The sequence below is a fragment of the Ascaphus truei genome, chromosome 4 (genome assembly GCF_040206685.1).
Source record: "Ascaphus truei isolate aAscTru1 chromosome 4, aAscTru1.hap1, whole genome shotgun sequence".
In the NCBI taxonomy this organism is placed as follows: Eukaryota; Metazoa; Chordata; class Amphibia; order Anura; family Ascaphidae; genus Ascaphus; species Ascaphus truei.
Window position 1 is genome coordinate 343,394,506 of NC_134486.1, and position 20,074 is coordinate 343,414,579.

The following is a 20,074-nucleotide window of genomic DNA, read 5'->3' on the forward strand; positions in this document are numbered from 1 at the left end:
TCTAGATCAATCTTGCATTTCTGTTATCAGCAATATAAAATGTGTACATACAATTGTTACATTTATATTGTAATATTTTCTCTATTTTTTATTTGAGTGTCTGCTAGTGGTGCAAGGCAAAAAATACTACGTTAATTAATACATAGTCAAAAAATCCTGTGCAAACCCCCCAAGAGAGCAGTAGACACTAAAACAAAATGGAACATATATAATGGTTAGTTTTGCCCTGATCTATAACTGTAGAATATTAATCTCACCTTTTTTAAATACCTATAATCACACCTAAACAATTTCCCCAGGTATATACCGATCTTTAATAACATGCTGTAACGTCACTGAATGTGCAGCCACTGTTTTGGAACTGAATTTTTAGATTAGTAAATTGCTGGGCAGATATCATGAATAGGTATATTTACATGCGTCTGATCTGTATTATACATTTCTTTGAAAGGGAAGACGTGATTATGGCTGGAAAACCCAAACTTCACTACTTCAATGGAAGAGGCAGGATGGAGTCTGTCAGATGGTTGTTGGCTTCAGCTGGTGTTGAGGTTTGTACAGCAGTTTAAATGCCATGCAGAAGCAAGCAGCCGCCCTACTCATGTGTTCTGGTAACACGCTTACCACACAGCTTAGGTCCGTCTCTCTGATCAGCTGTCATGTTTGTTCCAAATCACAATTAACATAATAGAGCTTTCAGTTCATGTTGGTAACACTTAAATTAAAGTGTTCATCCCTTTTTTATAAATATTTAACCTTTTTGCTTTACGGAGAGGCCCACTGCCCCCAGGACCTCCATGACCGCTCCCTCCGGCCAATCACGTGATTGTGGTGTCACTGATGAATGAAAGACGAGGAGACTTCCTAGGCCTCGTACAGGGTGATGATGAGCGGGTTCGAGTGCCCGTGAGCGCGCGGCGCTCATCTGCTTGGCGAGACAAATCAATTTCAAATCAATGAGGGGCGAACCAGCTCTGTGTCATCATGGCCATGCCCACCTACGTGCACAACCACCAGGCCACGAATCGCCCGAGCAAAAACGTCACGGAGCTCGGGTGCCAGCGCGCTCGCATTCACCCTGGCCGAAGCCCTATTCTGCTACTGCAGTTGGCTAGATCGCGGTCCGAGCCGCACAAGAACGCTGGGCGCGATCCCCCCCTCCCCCCCCCCTAGGAAAAAGCATGCAAAACTGTGACGTAGCCACTATGTCATGGAGTGGCAGATTGCAAGACATGGTGGCTACTTCATGGGGCACTCAAAGGGTTAAAGCTGGCGTCCACTCTGACCGCCATTTCTTACTCTGTTTATATATTTGTTACTTTCTTTAGGACAGCTCTACTCGCACTTTCCAGTGCTATGTTTAATCCGATGCTGTGTTCCTGTCAGTGGGGGTAGCAGTAAATGGGATTAAGAAATGTTCTTCCTTTATTCGTTGCTGTGATTCATTTTATTGATACTCTTTAAAAACACATACATAAGCTGGTAGAGATATACACTGTAACATTTCATTGTATGATGACATACGTTGTATATTTACATTTTTTTTGCAGTTTGAAGAAGAATTCATAGAGACAAGGGAACAGTATGACAAGTTACTTCAAGGTACAGCATTCTTACCCATGTTTGTTCTATGGCATTAGTTTTTTCATACCAAGTACCTGTTTTTGCAGGAATATAATGTTACGGTCAATTTGACTCTTTTTAAAAACCTGGGTGCAACTAACCATGCACTGACTAATTATACCAAGTTATCTGTAATGGGTATTTTTATTTGTAAATTCATGTTATTTTCCTGTACAGAGGTCCTTTGAGGTGAGCACGTGTACTGTCTCACAGCCCCTGCTTGTACGGAACACTTTTCAGCATTCTATTTGAATAAGAAAAAAATCCATGCTCTTTTTCCTCCTCCCCAGCTGTTTAAATCAAGTTCTAGCTTTGTTCTTTTGTTTAAGTTTTTGTCGTACCAGCTTAAAGCCAAGGTTGTGGCTGTGTGTTTGAGATATTGTGTTGTGTGTGGTTTTTGTTTTTGTTTTAGGTTTGCTCATCTTAAAGATAAATGGATGTATTTAAAAATAAATAAATATATATATATATTTATATTCCCTCTCCTTCTGTTTTCATAACATAGACTACAATCTAACTAGCTTTGCCATGTTTAATAAATGTAGAATTAATTTCAATCTTACGAGATTAGAGGCGAACAAACACTTCTAATGTTGTGAAATGAATGTCCTTTCCTTGATTAAAAACTCTGATACTCTTACAGTAATATTTCAAGCACTAGAGCATCCTTAAATAAATGGTAACACCTGCATAGAATGGACCCCCACTTTGCCACTGGACAAAATTAATATTTAAAAAAAAAAAAAATCTTTCTCAGAATCATTTTTCTGACTCCAGTTGCAGATGTTTGCATTGTGGTGTTTATGAATTCAATATGACTAATTGCAATAAACTGCAGAACAATGTCTTTACAATAACTTCTACAATTATTTTTTTTAACTACAGTTTCTTGCATTACAATTTTCTTTCCTCCCACTATCCATATAAACCTTTGCCGTGCCCTTGTGACATACTTGGTTTAACACAAGCCCTGGCACGTCAGAAGTGTATTTGTTTTTTTTAGTTCTCAATGGATTTTTGCAACTGAACATGAAAAGCCGGGTTAAAGCAGCAATCTTCAGTACCCAGCCCAAAGACAAATTGTCATTTTTCAGCTTGCCTGAAATGCGAGTAGAGAGGATAAGGACAACCGAGTCTTGCCAATAATCAAGGAGATGTTGAACTCTCCTGACCTTTTTTTATTTATTTATTTTAAATACCCACAGTCCATTTTAACGGAAAAAATATTGACCTTCAAAATATGACTTTTTGCAACTTCGTGAACGGCATGTATGCAACAAATCGGTGCAGAGCAACACAGGAACAGAAGCAAAAAACTAACTCAAAACAGGATAATGATGAACATGTTGTATTAGAAATACATAGGGCACGAGACCCTGGAAATACCCCAACGCTGTTTCGTGCCTAAATGGCACTTTTTCAAGGAAAAGAGCCTGAAACGGCGCTGGAGGGGTTCAAGAGTCCCCTACTGTATGTCCTATGTGGGTTTTTTTGGGGGGGCTTTTGTATGCATTTCTAATACAATATTCTCATAAATATCCTGTTTTGGGTCAGTTTTATTTCTTCTGTTGCTGTCCGCTGATTTCTTTGCTGTATACATGCTGTTCAGAAATTTTGACCTCCCAAATATGACTTTTTGACAGATTTGTACTGAAGATACCAGTGACTCCCAAAGGTTCAGACGGCTGAGAATGCCGTGTTTTAAGAAGGGACTGCAAACCTTTTGTGTAGGTGCTGTTAAAAAGTGTACACTAGATCTGCTCAACAATCATTGCGTTAAAGGAGCATCTCACGGAGGAAGACAACACATATATCAAAAATGCTTGTGCACTTTGCTTAGAGCGCTGATATACTGTGCTTGTTTGCTGTTGAATATTCCTGAACAAGTGCATTGTTGCTCTAATTTGCTGGCAGAAGTGGCTGCATACAACAAAAGACAGGGGAGCCCAATGCTACATCCAATTGACAAAACATATATGGTAATAAGTATAAAGTTAAATACTTCAATAATAATATTTTCTTGGTCATTTAGTTAAACCCTTTGGTCAAAGCATCATAAGCCTGAATACCAACATCAAGGTATAACCAAATGTACAGGTCCTAACACTACACTGTGAACCTTTCCTATTACCTCTGTATAAGGGGAACAGAAGTGCCTGCAGGAGTTAATTTTTTTCCAGGAGAAACTCTTCTCTAGCAGAAATGATGCGTCTTTGAATTGGCGTGCAAGCTGGAAATGATTAAATGAGCATGGCCTGCTTTACTTGGCAAATACAGACACTTTAAGCTGGTAAAGCTGCACATGCATCAGCTACAGTTTTCAAGAGCTGCTGAGGACTGCAGACACAGGGTTGTTGTTGTATCGGCTGCAGGCACTTTGGTGGAGATAGATGTACTGTATATTTTACTGCTTTAACCAAAAACATCAGTCACACTAATTGTTAAGATTATACTAATAATAATTAAACAGGCCATTACTTGTTTTTGAGGAATAATTACCACCTTCCTGATGAAAGAACATGGTACATTGCCAGGGTGACCATATTTGTCCCGGGACAAATGTCACGCGAGTGCAGACTGCGCATGCGGGAAGAGCACATGTTAACCACGCATGCGCGATCTGCTCATGCACGATTGCATGATCAGCGTTTGCCAGTCGCTCGTGCACGATTGGAACTTGCCGCACATGCGCAGCCGACAAGTGTCAATCACCCTTGCGCAGTTTGCACGTGCAGATCGCGCATGTGCTGCCAATGGAATAAAAAACCGGGACAGCGCCCCAAAAAGTCAGGACAGAGCCCTTTAAAAAACTGGGACTGTCCCAGCTAAACCAGGTCATCTGGTCACACTATACATTGCATAAAGGGGCTGAGTATGTAGCACAGGTTGCATGTTTATATTGACCATTAAATAAGACAAAGAAGTATGGTGGTAAAGGCTGGAGCATAAATATAATTTATCATTTAAAGATATGCTTTGATTTAAGATATTATAATTTAACATCCATCCTCCCTCATCTCTCATCCTGAAAGTAAAATCAAATGTATTTAAACAAAGCTCCGCCTAGAGTAGGGGTGGTATGAGCATGCAGCCCTTCAGTACTTCATGTTTATTAGGTGAACAGGGTGATATATATATATATATATATATATATATATATAGCGACCAGACGTCCCGGTTTTTCGGGCTCTGTCCTTTTTTTCCGTCCCGCTGGCGAGTGCTGACTGCGCATGAGCAAAGAGCTCTTGCTGACTGCTCCTGGGCATGCGCAACCAGCAAGCTCTGTTCGTGCATGAGCAGCGGGGAAGTCTCAATCAGGCATGAGCGGGCGGCAAGTGCTCTTGCACTGCACATGCGTGAGATTTGTCCTGGTTTCTGCCAGTTACAGACGAGATTGCGGGCCTTCAAGGGGGGGGGGGGGGAGGGGGTACCCGGGAGTTCTGACTGCAGACAGTGCAGAGTGACCATAGGGACATGGAAGAGAAGCCAGAGCGCCCCTATCCAGCTCCTGTGTACTGGCGACCCATGGTGGACTCCAACTCACACCCTTGTCCCCCACTATCCATCTCCCCATGTGTCACACCCTTTTACCCCAACCCTCCCTCCACGCTTCACTCCCTCCACATGTCACCCTCTCTCTTCTCCCCCCCCCCTCCCCTCTCTTGGGGAAACGCTGGGACAGTTGTCCTATTCCAGCACTGACCCAGTGGCCCACTGTGCATTTGCACTGTTTCCCGGCGGCCCAATCTGCCCGTGCAGGTAAGTGATGCTACTGAGCCTCTGTCCTTTATTTCTGCCTCCAAATTCCCTCCTATACTTGACTCCTCCCTGCCTACCAGGCAATGATTTTACTCTTCCCCTTCGCCTAGTTGACACCTTCAACCAATCCCTAAACACCTGCCTTATCCCTACCAGGAAACAATCTACTGTACACCTTTTCCTGCCTATTTCACCAGTTTCCCATTAACCAATCACCTTTCGGCCCCTTTAACCGAGGTGAATCAGGGGTCAGTCCAGTCACATATCGCCCTATGGCTAATTGCGTCTGGCATTCGCACGAGCGGGCGGACCGACCAGCATTCGCGCAGGCGGCCAGTGCTGGAGGGACTAATTGACACGATGGGGTTATTCATGCTAAATAATTCTCTTATTGCCTAAGGTGCCAGCAACGCATTGTAAATCAGGCACAGGCAGTAATGGGGTTAGTATTTCCGGTGTAAAATCAAGAGGTACAGTAAGGGCTTCACAGACCTACATAGCTGACTGCCAATTATCTGTGTGGAGGGCACTATTCTGTATGATGAATAGCATTGGAACTGAAGTTTTAAAGAAATGTGCTGGTACAGTATATGTCGAAAGTGCACCATGCTCATTTGAAGGGGGAAGATTTCCAGCCTAAAGTTAGTGTTTAGAGATTTAAATGGTCATTATTGTAGATGCATAGGTAAGGTAATTGTAATGTATTACATTAGGTTTGTTTGCATTTATCCAGGTGGATCGTTGATGTTTCAACAAGTTCCAATGGTGGAAATTGATGACTTGAAGATAGTACAAACTAGAGCCATTCTGAATTACATAGCTGGGAAATACAACCTGTATGGAAAGGACCTGAAGGACCGAGCATTGTAAGGACTTCTGATTTTGACTATTTTACTTAACGTATGTTTCTTGTCTATAACCTTGGGAACCTTCGTTTAACACCTCTGCTACCAGAGAGCCCTATAGCTCTGTGTCTTGCTTACTCCTGTGTCAGCAAAGGGGCTAAGGGGCAGTTAAACTTGTTTCACAAAGTTTATATATATTGTGTGTGCAAATGACCGTTTACTTTTCATCCAAATATATTTTACTGTAAAATCCTTCAGTGATACACTATGGGGAAGTTTCAACATGTTTTTAGGTCCCCGCCATTCAGAGCTAAGTCCTACAATACTAGAATTGCGGCAGTATTCTTCCGTTACTTGCCTCGGATTGGGCGATTCCTTCTGGTCTGTGGATCTGTCTCCAAAAAGGCCAATCTGCAATTTCGGAATTTTTTTCTCTCCAAAGTGTGAGGGCAATCTGTTGCTGGGCAGATTTGTTAACAATTCGAAATCCATTGCTGAGAGAGAGATTGGGAAGACCCGTTTATGCTGAAAAAGGAGCACACCTGATTTACCTGGCTGGGAGATATTTAAATATACTTTGCATACCCATTAGCATGACTCCGTCCCACACTTCCTAAAAGGATAAAGGATTTCCATACCAACTATATAGAGTTGATAATAAGCCTAAGGCACCAACCTAATGACTGGAGTGGTGTCAGTCCCAACAGGCCTATAAGATTAGAAGTACTAACTGGAGCCACCAGGTCACTTTCTTATACCACTTTCACTCTGCATCTGCTTTATTTGCTGTGCTTCACCTTGTTTTTACTCGTGTGTCCGTAAAGGAGTTTTATTTAATCTCCTATTAGAATATGAAGTGAGGGAAAAGACGATTCTTTTTAGAGGAGGTGTGCTCCTAAATACTCCAAATGGGTAAAATACCCCTTAGGCTGCACTTATAGTGCCGGCGACGGTGACGTAAGGCTGCGGTCGCTGGAAAAATTCAATTGAGAAGACTTCCAGCGATCGCGACTAAGCCGTCACTCCGTCGCGTCGCGCTGACTATAAGCGCATGCGACGGTGGCAATGCGTTTGTTTTGACGCAGCGGCGCTGTCGCCGGCACTATAAGCGCAGCCTTAGAGATGCATAATGACCTGGACAAAGTAAATTTTAACTTTTAATACATGTACAGTGAGAAAGGACCTCCAAAGAGCTGCAAAATAGAGAATATATTAACATAATACAATGAATCCGTGATGTATTAACTAAGCGAGTTAAAAAGTGATACATTTAAGAGACAGAATGAAGTGAATAAAGGAAAACGCAATTATACAAAGCACACTATCTGAGGGTGATCCAACTGCAGTGTGTACTGGTTCTAGTAGTGAGACCTAGTACTTAGTGGTAATGTAAGCAAAATAATAAGCAATGAACAAAGCCTCTATGATTATATTTGCAGTACGAAAGACTCCTGATTTAGAGCTTTAGATAATGCAGATTGAAAATGTCAAATACATAAAATCACAGGTTATCTTCTTCAGAGGTGCGGTCACCCTATCTACTTAAATAGATGGTACATAGAAGGGATTTAATGACTTGTCCAATCTATACAAACGAGATTGCACAGATCTGGTCTAATAAGATGAAAATGCATAACGCCCAGATAGTACCAACAATATTCGTCTACAAATAAGTGCTTGCTTGTCGGACCGCAGTTAAAACTGTAATCTAGAGCAGCGGAGGTGACGCCCATTTTCTTCTAACCCAGTAGAGTGAGGTTGCCCAGGTTCTGTTCATCTTTTATTTAATGTCACCTGGCCTCAGTAACTCGTAGCCCTCAGTACGTATTACTTGGTGCTTGAAGTGCTTTCAAGGTTACAATAAACATAATAGATATGCCTTGGAGCAGGGGCACAACCAGAAATTCATATTGGGGGGGGTGCAAAGTTTTTTTACCTGCTGTGCCTTGTCCCGTGTCGACCATGACGACGCAACGATGAGGGAGGAGGGCTGCTCTCTTAGGCTAAGGCCCCGCTCCCTCCGTCAGCGCTCCCGCACTGCAGACAGGCGGTGCGCTAACATACACAGACCGCGATATGCGGTCTGTAGGGAGCGGGAGGTGGGCGGGAGTGGGAGGCTTGAGCAGGAGGGGGGGCGTGGCTTGAGCGGAGGGACCCGCTACGCTCCCCCCCCCCTCCCTCCATGGGCTTGGGCTGAAGGTAAATAAAGCAGCACACACACACACAGGCACTCAACAGGCACTCATACGCACGCACGCAGGCACACACACACGCAGGCACTCATACACACACACACACACACATACACAAACAGTCAGGCACACACAGACAGGCACTCACGCATACACACAGACACGCACTCACGCTGCTTTCACTCCACACTCCTCCCCGCTCCCCGAAGCCTCTCCTCTTCCCGAAGCCTCCCCTCCTCATTGGCTCACAGCCACACCACGTGACGCGTCGAAGCTAGGGATCACAATTCTCTTGAATCCCCTAGTGGCTGACGCGTCACAGCGTGTAGTGAGCTGTGCCGTGAGGGGGACCGGGACCGGCTCGGGAGGATTCCCCTGCTGGTGGGGAAAGCCCGTGCAGCCGCCCGCGCCGCCGGGCGCAGCGGGACCCAGGCCTTACAGAGGCCCTGCTCTCTTCCGTTTCATTGCTGTGGGGAAGAGTGTGGGGCCTCCTTGCACCCCCCAGGTTCCATTACTGCCTTGGAGGCATGCTGTTAGTAGACAGTGTCCACTACTAGACATCAGCTGGCTTAGTTCGCACTGCTAGAGCGTAGCCTTTTGGGTCTGACACAATTCCAGTCATTAGGTTGGTGCCTTATCAAATTATATATATATATGAGGGAAAAAGAGCCCAAAATAAAGCACTCTAGTTTGCCTGGCAGTAAAAATACACAAAATTTTATTGAAGGTTGTCACAGAACATAAGTTTAAAATACAAAACACAGAAAGTTTTAAAATAAGGCATGGACCCCCTATATAGCAAAACTTGTTTTATCCTCTAACCAGAGTGTCCCATGATGGACATTACAAAGGTCTGAATGAACAGAATAAATGCTCTAAAGTACCTGACAGGGTGGAATTAGTACAGCTAACTGCAGATAGAGAATGGTGGCTAAATAGCGTGGAAAATACAGAGACAGCAATACACTTCTATCTCCCTTAAATCTGGGATAAATACAGAGTAATGCAGTGTCAGTGAGACTCAATGTACAGCACACATGTTATAGTCAAAATTGCACACCATAATCTGCAGCAGCAAAATACACAATACATCACCTCAAGTCAGGTACTCAGCAGTGTCTGGGGAGGAAACAAGGAGCAAAGCTCTTAGCACGTGAACATGTCCCAAGGGGGGACAAAACGGGATCCTGCCTACTGGACCTGCTCCTAGGCGTTTCGGCCTTAGCCTTCTACTGGGAGTGGCTAAGGCCGAAGCGCCTAGGAGCAGGTCCAGTAGGCAGGATCCCCTGTTTTGTCCCCCCTTGGGACATGTTCACGTGCTAAGAGCTTTGCTCCTTGTTTCCTCCCCAGACACTGCTGAGTACCTGACTTGAGGTGATGTATTGTGTATTTTGCTGCTGCAGATTATGGTGTGCAATTTTGACTATAACATGTGTGCTGTACATTGAGTCTCACTGACACTGCATTACTCTGTATTTATCCCAGATTTAAGGGAGATAGAAGTGTATTGCTGTCTCTGTATTTTCCACGCTATTTAGCCACCATTCTCTATCTGCAGTTAGCTGTACTAATTCCACCCTGTCAGGTACTTTAGAGCATTTATTCTGTTCATTCAGACCTTTGTAATGTCCTTCATGGGACACTCTGGTTAGAGGATAAAACAAGTTTTGCTATATAGGGGGTCCATGCCTTATTTTAAAACTTTCTGTGTTTTGTATTTTAAACTTATGTTCTGTGACAACCTTCAATAAAATTTTGTGTATTTGTACTGCCAGGCAAACTAGAGTGCTTTATTTTGGGCTCTTTTTCCCTCTTGCAATATTATATGCCCTTATAGCACCACCGACAGATTATTATATTTAGATTTACCTTGTCGTTTTTTTCGTTGCCTTAACTTGTCTTATGGATGCGGGGTCATCTCTTTTTCTCACAAAATATATATATATATATATATATATATATATATATATATATATATATATATATATATATATATATATAGTTGGTATGTACCGATTTTAGTGGAGGGGACGACGACTTTGGTCAAAACAATCCATGGGAAATGGATTTTGACCCGACAATCTTTATTTTATATTATATTGGCTCCTTTTTATGCTGCAAAGTAGTTTGTCTTTTTAAAGCAGCAGTCTGCCCTGATTGTGTTTTTCTTTATTTTTTTTGTCTGTTTTTTTTTTCTCCTTGTCCTTTCTAGCACTGTTTTCAGTTTTACAATCTGATGGTTTGTGCAGGAGATATAAGCGTTTGTAGTGATCATTGTAACCTCAGAAGCTAGAGATAAAGAAAACCATTTATTGTTAAAATATGTATGTATATATTGTGTGCTGAACGTCTTGCCAGTCAGAGTATCCAAACTCTGACCAAATTAATTAAATGTGTTTTTTAATTGCATATTTTCTTTTATTGCATATGTAATCATTAAACAGCAATGTCCCTTTTATATCCTGTTCATGTAACTAAGATAACATGTAGTGCCTCCTATGCCAGGTGACGTCCGGAATGTAATTTTAAACATGTTCTCTTTTTCAGGATTGACATGTATGTAGAGGGGGCCACTGAGTTCATGGCACTGATTCATACCATATGGTTTCTGCCTGAAGATGGCAAGCAAAAACAAATCAATATCATAAAAGAGAGAGCACTAAACAGATACTTACCAGTCTATGAAAAGGTATGGAATATATGTCTAACATCGTAGACTTATTCTTCAGAGACTTAATTGATTTAAATGAAAGCAGCATATGAGCATACCGCACTATTTGTTTTGTCATTATGTACAGTGGCGAGAAAGTTTGTGAACCCATTGGGATTTTCACATATTTCAAACCTAAAATGTTATTACATCTTAATCGAAATCCTAATAATAGATAAAGATAATCTGATCAAAGAAAGTACACAAACAGGATACTTTTTCAACATTTCTTTATACACAAATGATTCAACATTCAATATCCATGTGTGAAAAAGTATGTGAACCTTTAGATTCAGTACTATGAGCAGCAATTACTTCAACAAAGTGTTTCCTGTAACTGCTGGTCAGTCTCTCACATCGTTTTTGAGCACTTTACACCCATTCCGCCATACAGAACTGCTTTAACTCAGTGACATCTGAGGGCTTCCTCACATGGACAGTTTGCTTCAGCTCCTGCCACAACATTTCGATGGGGTTTAAGTCCGGACTTTGACTAGGCCATTCTAAAATTTGAAATTTTTTCTTCTGCAGTCGTTCTTTTATAGATCTGCTTGTATGTTCAGGATCATTATCTTGCTACATGACCCACTTTCGATTCAGCTCACGGAGGGATGGCCTAACATTCTCCGCCTATAATCTTCTGATACAATGCAGAATTCATGGTTGTGTCAATGATGGGAAGCGATCCAGGTTCTGAGACAGTAAAGCAGCCCCAAACCATCACACTCCCACCACCATGCTTGACGGTTGGAATGAGGTTTTTCTGTTTGAACGCATAATGTTTCTCATTAAGGCCAAAAAGTTCCAGCTTTGACTCGTCACTCCAGATAACATTGTTCCAGAAGTCTTGTGGATCATCTATGTGCTCTTTGGCGAACTTCAGACTGGCATCAGTGTGCTTTTTAGAGAAGTGGTTTCCTCCTGGCTATCCTTCCATGAACTCCATTCTTGTTCAGTCTTTTTCTGATAGTTGAGTCATATTCTCACATTAGCCAAGGCAAGGGTGACTGTTCCTTGGATGTTACCTTGGGGTTCTTTGTGACTTCCTGGATGATTTGCCGGGTTGTTATTGGAGAAATTTTGGTAGGATGACCGCTACTTGGTAGAGTGACTGTGGTCTTGAACTTTCTCCATTTGTAGACTGTCGGATAGTGGATTGATGGAGCCCCAAATCCTAAGAAATGGTTTTGTAACCTTTTCTAGACTGATTAGCATTATGGTGAACAAAATAGTGAAGCGCAAATCCTATATTATATTAAAACAAAAAATCCATAAATACAAATTAATACCAAAGGAGATGCTGCTGGTGTAGGGATTGGAAAACCCCTCAGGATATGGTACAAAGGCACTCAAAGCACAAACCCCACTGGTTGTATAAGGTGATCACTCAGGGAATCTGGAGACAGGAGCTCTCATGCAGAGAAAAAGAGAAAAATAGTGCAACACAGTTTAATCAAAATAAAAAGAGCAAACAAGCTCCTGCCACTCACATACTAAAGATGTATATCAGGCAATTTGACCACTCTGGGTCCTGCAGTGGTATTCAGCTGTTAAGCGGAGTGAGGGGAGTCTGTGTACATCAAGCAGCATCTGATCACGCTGCCTACTTCCGGATTCGTCTCAGACACTGCCCCTTGGACACGCCGATATCACCGATGGAAGGTAGCAAATGCTCAACTAAGATGTAAAACTAACGCTACAAAATCAGCACACTGCAGGAATGGTAGTCCACAAGTGGCTCAAAAGAACTACCCTACGCGTTTCATTCGGATAGAACCGAATTTCCTCAGGGGTGTATCATGAACTGCTTTTCTGAGGTCCTCAAATCTCTTTTGATGGTGGCATGATGTGTTTCCACACACCGGTATGGTGAAGACCAAGCTCACAAAGATTCTGATCTTTATATAGGGTGGGGCCTCCCAAACTCACCCCTGAAGAGCAATCTAATTATTTAAACACCTGATTCTAATTATTTCCTTTAATTTAGCTGATAACCCCCACCCCCTACTCTGCCAACACAGGAGGATGGTAGGGAGGGTTAGCGCTAGCATTATGACGCGATCCCCTCGCCCCCTTACCCTGAGCCCGCTCTGCCGACACAGGGCGATGGTAAGGAGCGCGCTCTAGCAGTAGGAGCGCGTTCCTTCAGTGTGACGCGCTACCCCTGTCGTTGTGTGTCCCCCGAGCCCACTCTGCTGACGCAGGAGGATGGTAGGGAAGGAGCGCCAGCAGTGTGACGTGCTCCCTCTGCCTCCCCCTCCCCCCAACCCCCGAGCCCGCTCTCCCGACACAGGAGGGTGGTAGGGAAGAAGCGCCAGCAGTGTGATGCTCTCTAGCAGTGTGACCCGGGGTCTTCTGCTAGAGCGCGCTTCTTACCTTCTTGCCCTGTACTGGTAGCTGCTAATGCTAACACCTCCTGGGGCCCGCTTCCACCGCCGTGATCAGGTAAGCATGGGGGGGGGGGGGCGGGGGGAGAGGGGAGGAGGGTGTTTATGGGACTGGGGGAGATATGATGATGGTGGGTGGTTGATGATGAGGGGGACTAGGGGAGTTTCGTTGCTTTAAAAGAGGAAGTAGCCAAATTCTTAGAACAAGAACCAAGACAATTTCCTGAGCTTGAGAGGAGTCCTGGAATCATGAACTTTTCTTCTTTTGTGACGTTACAACACATCCAAATAACCTCAACATTCAACTTCAGGGGAAAAAATAAGCTTATATTTCAACTTTATACAGCAGTGAAGGCTTTCAAAATGAAATTGAAGCTTTTCAGAAGTCAGCTGTTGAAAGATGAAATGTGTCACTTTCCCACTTGTGCACAGCATATCCCTCAGCACAAGCACACCGAGCTGGGAGAAAACGATGCTATGCAAACTGATCGTCTGATTGAAGAATTTGACAGAAAACACACTTTGTCTAAAGAAGACATTCAATTGAAGATGATTGAAGATCCCTTTCCAGTGGATCCAGCCATTCCAATTGCAGTTGAACGTTATTGATCTTCAGTGTTCGACAGATTACAGAAATAAGCACCGAGAAAGCAGTCTGCAGGAATTCTACAGAAGTACGGACAATGAAAAGTACCAAAATCTTATTGAAGCTGCAATGAAAACGTTCAGCATTTTTGGCAGTACCTACATTTGTGAACAAACGTTCTCTATCATGAATATGTACAAAAACAAACAACGTTCTTGTCTGACTAATGACCATTTGGAAGACATTTTGGAGACGTCTACTACAAATATGACCCTCGGAATACAACAAGCTTGTTGCTGAAAAGAGGTGTAATACCTCTCATTAAGTTTGTGAGATGATTAGGAAATTAGTTAATTTGGATTAAAGTATTTTAAATGTAATTTTGTTTCAAGTAAACATGGTAAATAAATGTGTAATTTTGAATAAAAGATGCTGTTTTACCCGTGCGGCCCAAATCTGTTTTCCTTGGAGCATTTCGATCCTTCTCACTTTACAAGTTGTGCAGGCCTGCTCTACGCTGTATTAATCTCTATTAACCACTAACACATTTCCTTACAACCATTTGGGCTTTCTTTTGGTCTATATCTCTGAACTATCCTATATACATGATTAGGGCCCAACAAACTGGGTGAAAACCCACTCGCCTCCCCCCAAAAAGTCACTCCCCCTCATCTCTCCCCCACCCACGACACTTAGCTGCGGCGGGGTCCTGATGGCATCTCCCGGCCTTCTGCTGTCTAGCACTATTCAAAATGGCTGTAAGTTGTCATATGGGACGCGGTGACATTGCGGCGTCATATGATGCCTCACAGCCATTTTGAATAGTGCTGCAGGAGAAAAACATGATTTTAAAGATCAAGACGGAGAAGACAAGGAGACGCCGGGGGACACCGCCACAGGTAAGCAGTTGACAGCGGTTACAATGCAGTCGTCCCGGGCGACCGCATTTATCGAGCCCTGTACATGAGGACTATACTCAATTAATCTACAGGCCATATGGTTCCCTATACGTATGCTACCACTACCTTGACTAAGTTACCAGGTATACTCTCTACTGTATTTAGCTATCTATTTCATTAGTTCTGCTACATACAGGTATCCCTGATCAGGCGGCCCTGATGTTATTCTACATCAGTTGTGGTATGTAGCAGACTTTCCCCCACCCTTTGGGAGCTATGTCGGCTTCTGTGTGTGTGGTGCGTTATCTGTGGCTCACAGGAGGCCTGAACCTCCACTGCTGGGAGCCTGGGGTGTATCTGATCCGTCTGGTGACAGCGCCTCCACCTGGGCGGATCCTAACTATGTTGGATAACCCTGTCACAGGACCCAATGCACTAATACACACACTGATAAATATAACAGGTTACTCCATGCATATGAAAAAGTAAGAACAATATAACACCCACAACAAATAGGCCACGCACGGCTGTAACCCCTCAGTGCCCCCAACACCGTGTCCGCACCCTGATGTGATGTACCCCAAAGTACTGAGGTGCCGCTTCTTTCACATAAACTACTTTTCCACTAAACTGTGATACCGGGTACTGATGTACCGAGTACCCGGCGCTTTTTCAGTAACCCGGAACTTATCCGGACCCGGCAGCAGGGGGCAGGGACCGGCACCGGGTTGGAACTGGCGCCGGGTAATTTCAGAGTAGCTGAAAATACTTCAACACTTACCTGCAGCCGGCAACGGAAGGTGAGGAAGACCGCGGCGACATCTGGGAGCAGCAGCAGACGTCCTGGTGGCGGTGACAGCAGCAGAAGTACGTGTTCAGCCAGCGGCAGCAGCGGAACACACGCACACAGTTGATGCTAGTGGGAGCCGGGGAACCATGTGACCGGAGCAGGAGCGTTCCTATTGGATAGCCGGCTCCTCCCCGGATGTCGAATAGGAATGCTCCTGCTCTGGTCACATGGTTCCCCGGCTCCCATTGACATCAGCTGTGTGCGGTATTCCTGCTGCTTCCACCGGCTGAACACAGATTTCTGCTGCTGCCACCGCCATAGGGCGTCTGCTGCTGCTCCCACGTTGTCGCCGTGGTCCTCCTTACCCTCCGTAGCGGTCTTCCTCACCCTGCAGGAAAGTGCCATCTGGGTATCCGGGTACCCGGCCGGGCAAAATGATTCATTTTGCCCAGTTACCCAGTTTTTGGAAAATTTAGGACCCGGTACAATACTAATACCGGGACTATAGTATTGTATTGTATAGCGCCATTAATGTACATAGCGCTTCACAGTAGTAATACGCGACAATCATATAAATAACAGGTCATGGGAATAAGTGCTTCAGACATAAAAGTAACATTTAGGAAGAGGAGTCCCTGCTCCGTGGAGCTTACAATCTAATAGGTAGGAAGAACGTACAGAGACAGTGGGAGGGTCTTCTGGTAAGTGCGTCTGCAGGGTGCCAAGCTTGATGTATCATGTGTCTAGTATTATCCATAGTGCTACTCATATGCTTCTTTAAGCAAGTGTCTTAAGGTGGGTCTTAAAGGTGGATAGAGAGGGTGCTAGTCGGGTATTGAGGGGAAGGGCATTCCAGGGGTGCGGGCAATCAGTTAGAAAGATTTAAGGCGGAGAGGGCTTTAGATACAAAGTGGGTAGAGTGAAGACATCCTTGAACACAAGAGTCGGATGGTGCATAGCGCGAAATTAGGGCTGAGATGTAATGCTTTATAAGTGAGGAGAAGTGAGTGTGAGATGCGGGATTTGATAGGAAGCCAGGAGAGTGATTTCAGCAGTGGAGACGCTGAAAAAGATTTAGGAAAGAGTAGAGTGATTCTGGCAGCAGCGTTTAGGATAGATTGTAGGGGAGACAGGTGAGAGGCAGGAAGGCCGGACAGCAGGAGGTTACAGTAATCGAGACGGGAGAGAATGAGGGCCTGAGTCAGAGTTTTAACAGACGAGCAACAGAGGAAAGGCCGTAATCTTTCTAATATTGCGGAGGAAAAAGCGACAGGTTTTAGAAACGTTTTGAATGTGAGAGGAGCCGTCGAGAGTGACCCCCTAGGCAGCGTGCTTGGACTACTGGGTGAAAGATCGTACTTCCAACAGTAATGTGGAAGGAGGTAGTAGGGACAGGTTTGGGAGGAAGTATGAGGAGCTCTGTTTTTGCCATGTTGAGTTTAAGGCGGCGGAGGGCCATCCAGGATGATATCGCAGAGAGACATTCAGAAACTTTGGTTTGTACAGCAGGTGTAAGGTCGGGGGTTGAAAAGTAGATTTGTGTCAAGTCAGCATAGAGGTGATATTTAAACCCAAGCGACATGATCAGGTCACCTAGAGAGAGTGTGTACAGAGAAAAGAGAAGAGGTCCCAGGACAGGCCCTGGGGTACCCCCACAGAGAGATCAATAGAGAAAGAAGAGGTGTTAGCAGAAGAGACACTGAAAGTACGATGAGAGAGGTAAGAGAAGATGCAAGATAGAGCTATATATAGTCAAAAATGTTGGACGTGTTTATCACCTTCCCCATGTTAGCATTAGGCCTATCTTAACTATGCATATAACGGCCACTAAATACATAGGCAAGATAATTCTAGCCAACCTAGAATAGGTGATTAAAATATATATATATTTAAGATTTGATCAGATGCCAAGACTTAATATTTGCACACTCTTTGTGGTTTGTCTTATTTGTGGGGTGTTTGTTGTATGTTAACCCCTTTGGTGCCTCAAGGCTTTTCGTTGCAATGCATTGGTAACCTCAGACATCAAAAGGGTTAAATTATTTTCTGCCAGAGGGCTTTATAAGAAATCATATCACTTTTGAAACCATAGGATTATGTAATTTCTCCCGTCCCTTAAAAATTGCATAGCTCGTGCTGATTAAAGTGGATTTATCGCCTATTTCTATCGCTAGGGCTTTGAACGCTGAGTTAGCACAATTTTTGTGTATTCAAAGGAGATTAATATCAATACCCATTTAGAAGTAAATAATTCTAGGTGAAAACGATGGTAATTGTAGAACATATTGCTGCAATCCTTTTTGTTACAATAATGCTATATCAACCTTTTAGTGACTCCAGCCAGTCGTCATTGCCCAAAGTACAGGAATACTGCTCCTTCCTTTCATCTGCCCACAACAGGGTCATTCTATATTTTTCAAAATGCATGTTCAGGACCATCTTTGGGTGAAAAACGTGCTTTGGACAATCTAGAACTACCCCCAGAGTTTGCAATCTGTGATTAGTAGTGACTGTGATATATAGTTGGGGAGGAGTGCAGCACAGGTGAGACCTCCTGTTGTCACAAATGAAGGCGATCTCTCCAGACCTATAAATCTAATCTAGTGTATGCTCTTAACCTATATTATCACTTGATATGTTTTACCTGATTCATGATGTGTTTTCTGACATTGTGAGCCTTAAAGCAGCTGTTCAAGCTTCGGTTTAAAAAAAATAAAATCCATTCAATATGTGCATCAATACATTTTGCACACTGACAGGTGATTGGCTAAGTTGCCAATCGATCCGTTCTCCTGTGATCGATCGACAAAGATTCGGCTTGGGTTCACGAAATCACTGTCGGTGCAGCAGAAGAGGACCCAAGCTGCAAAGTTCTGGTGCACTGCTAGAGAGAGGGCAAAAGGGGTGTGTGTGCCAGAGCCGGTCTCAGAAGAGGAAGGGGATGTGACTTTGTAAATGGTTGCTATAAAAACAAAAATGCTTGTTACATCAGACTACTTAAAAAAAATATGTATTTTATCATGGTACAGAATTGATTTATTAAAAAAGAACACATGTAGGATATTGCTTGAACTGCAGATTCAATTATGTTAAAGCTGCAGTTCAAGTCTTTTTTTTTTTTATTATTAGTTTCTTTTTTTACTTCAATAGTTTTATGTGGGCAATCTCTGATTACCTAAAGAACTGTATAGCTGCAGGTCAATTTGTTCTCCATGTATTGATCGGCGAAATTTGGTGACATCATTAGTGAAGGGATCTGTTTTTCTTCTGCTTCTTTCTCTCAGTGGAAGCTCATGAATATTCATGAGCACTCCTGCACTGACATGTGCTAGTGGGAGGGCAGGGCTGACAAAGGGGTGTGCCAGGGCTTGTGACAGGACATGAAGGGGCAGTGCCTTAGCAAATGGCTGTTAAAATAGAATACAAGAAAATTGGTCTTTCAAAGTTGTTTTTTTAAAAACAGAAAATGCTAAAAGTATTTTTTCTTACTACAGAACTGACTTATTAAACAAAACACACATGCAGGATATTGACTGAACTGCAGCTTTAAAAGCTTGTGGCTATTCATAGATCTTATGTGGAAATAGCTCCCAGTGCTCTTGCTGATCCCTCCAGCACTATTGGGCCACGTCCATGCTGCTTGCGCGCGCGAGAGCTGCACGATGAATCACATTACCATCTTTGCCGCGCAACGGCCGAGTCAAGTGAGCGGTTTGCCCAATGACGGCCACGCCCTCCGTCACGCCCCCTCCCCCCCCCCCCCCCCCCCCCCCGCGCGCAACAATTTTTAATAGGCCAGGAATCGCCCACGCTTCATCAGCGTGCGACGTCACGACACTCGAGAGCGAGCGCACGCATTCGGCATGGCGAGACCTTAAGGGTTTGGAAGCAGCAGTTCATGTTTGAAATTCCTCTTCCAAGAGACCTAGAAATCACAGAAGTCTCAAGCAATGGAGCAAGGTTGCTTCCTCTTATCTATTTTGAGGGACGACTTGCTTTTAATACTTGTAATTCTGAGCAGATATGTGTGTTCCATTGATCTGATGTAAGTGAATGAACATAGAGACATTAGAACATGCTTTGTCTGGTTTTTTTTTTCCAGGTCTTAAAAGATCACGGCCATGACTTTCTAGTCGGGAACAAATTTAGTTGGGCTGATGTACAACTGCTGGAAGCCATTTTAATGGTGGAAGAGATGCATGATGACATCCTACAAAAATTCCCTCAGCTACAGGTACACATGGAGAATTTTACATCTTAAGATAACAACGCCTTATTTATTT

At 43.6% G+C, this 20,074-nt stretch overlaps 1 protein-coding gene across 3 annotated transcripts in view; it reads left to right on the forward strand.

The window, feature by feature from the left end:
* The window catches only part of LOC142493710 (glutathione S-transferase-like), a 42,582-nt gene that overhangs the window by 16,270 nt on the left and 6,238 nt on the right, over positions 1–20,074 (forward strand). For 2 of the 3 annotated variants that reach the window (XM_075598200.1, XM_075598201.1), the window contains exons 2-6: positions 452–551; positions 1,551–1,602; positions 6,116–6,248; positions 10,967–11,108; positions 19,894–20,025. In XM_075598200.1, the coding sequence (XP_075454315.1) occupies positions 452–551; positions 1,551–1,602; positions 6,116–6,248; positions 10,967–11,108; positions 19,894–20,025 (559 nt within the window). The remainder of the gene's footprint in view (positions 1–451; positions 552–1,550; positions 1,603–6,115; positions 6,249–10,966; positions 11,109–19,893; positions 20,026–20,074) is intronic. The other variant, XM_075598202.1, reaches the window with a different exon arrangement.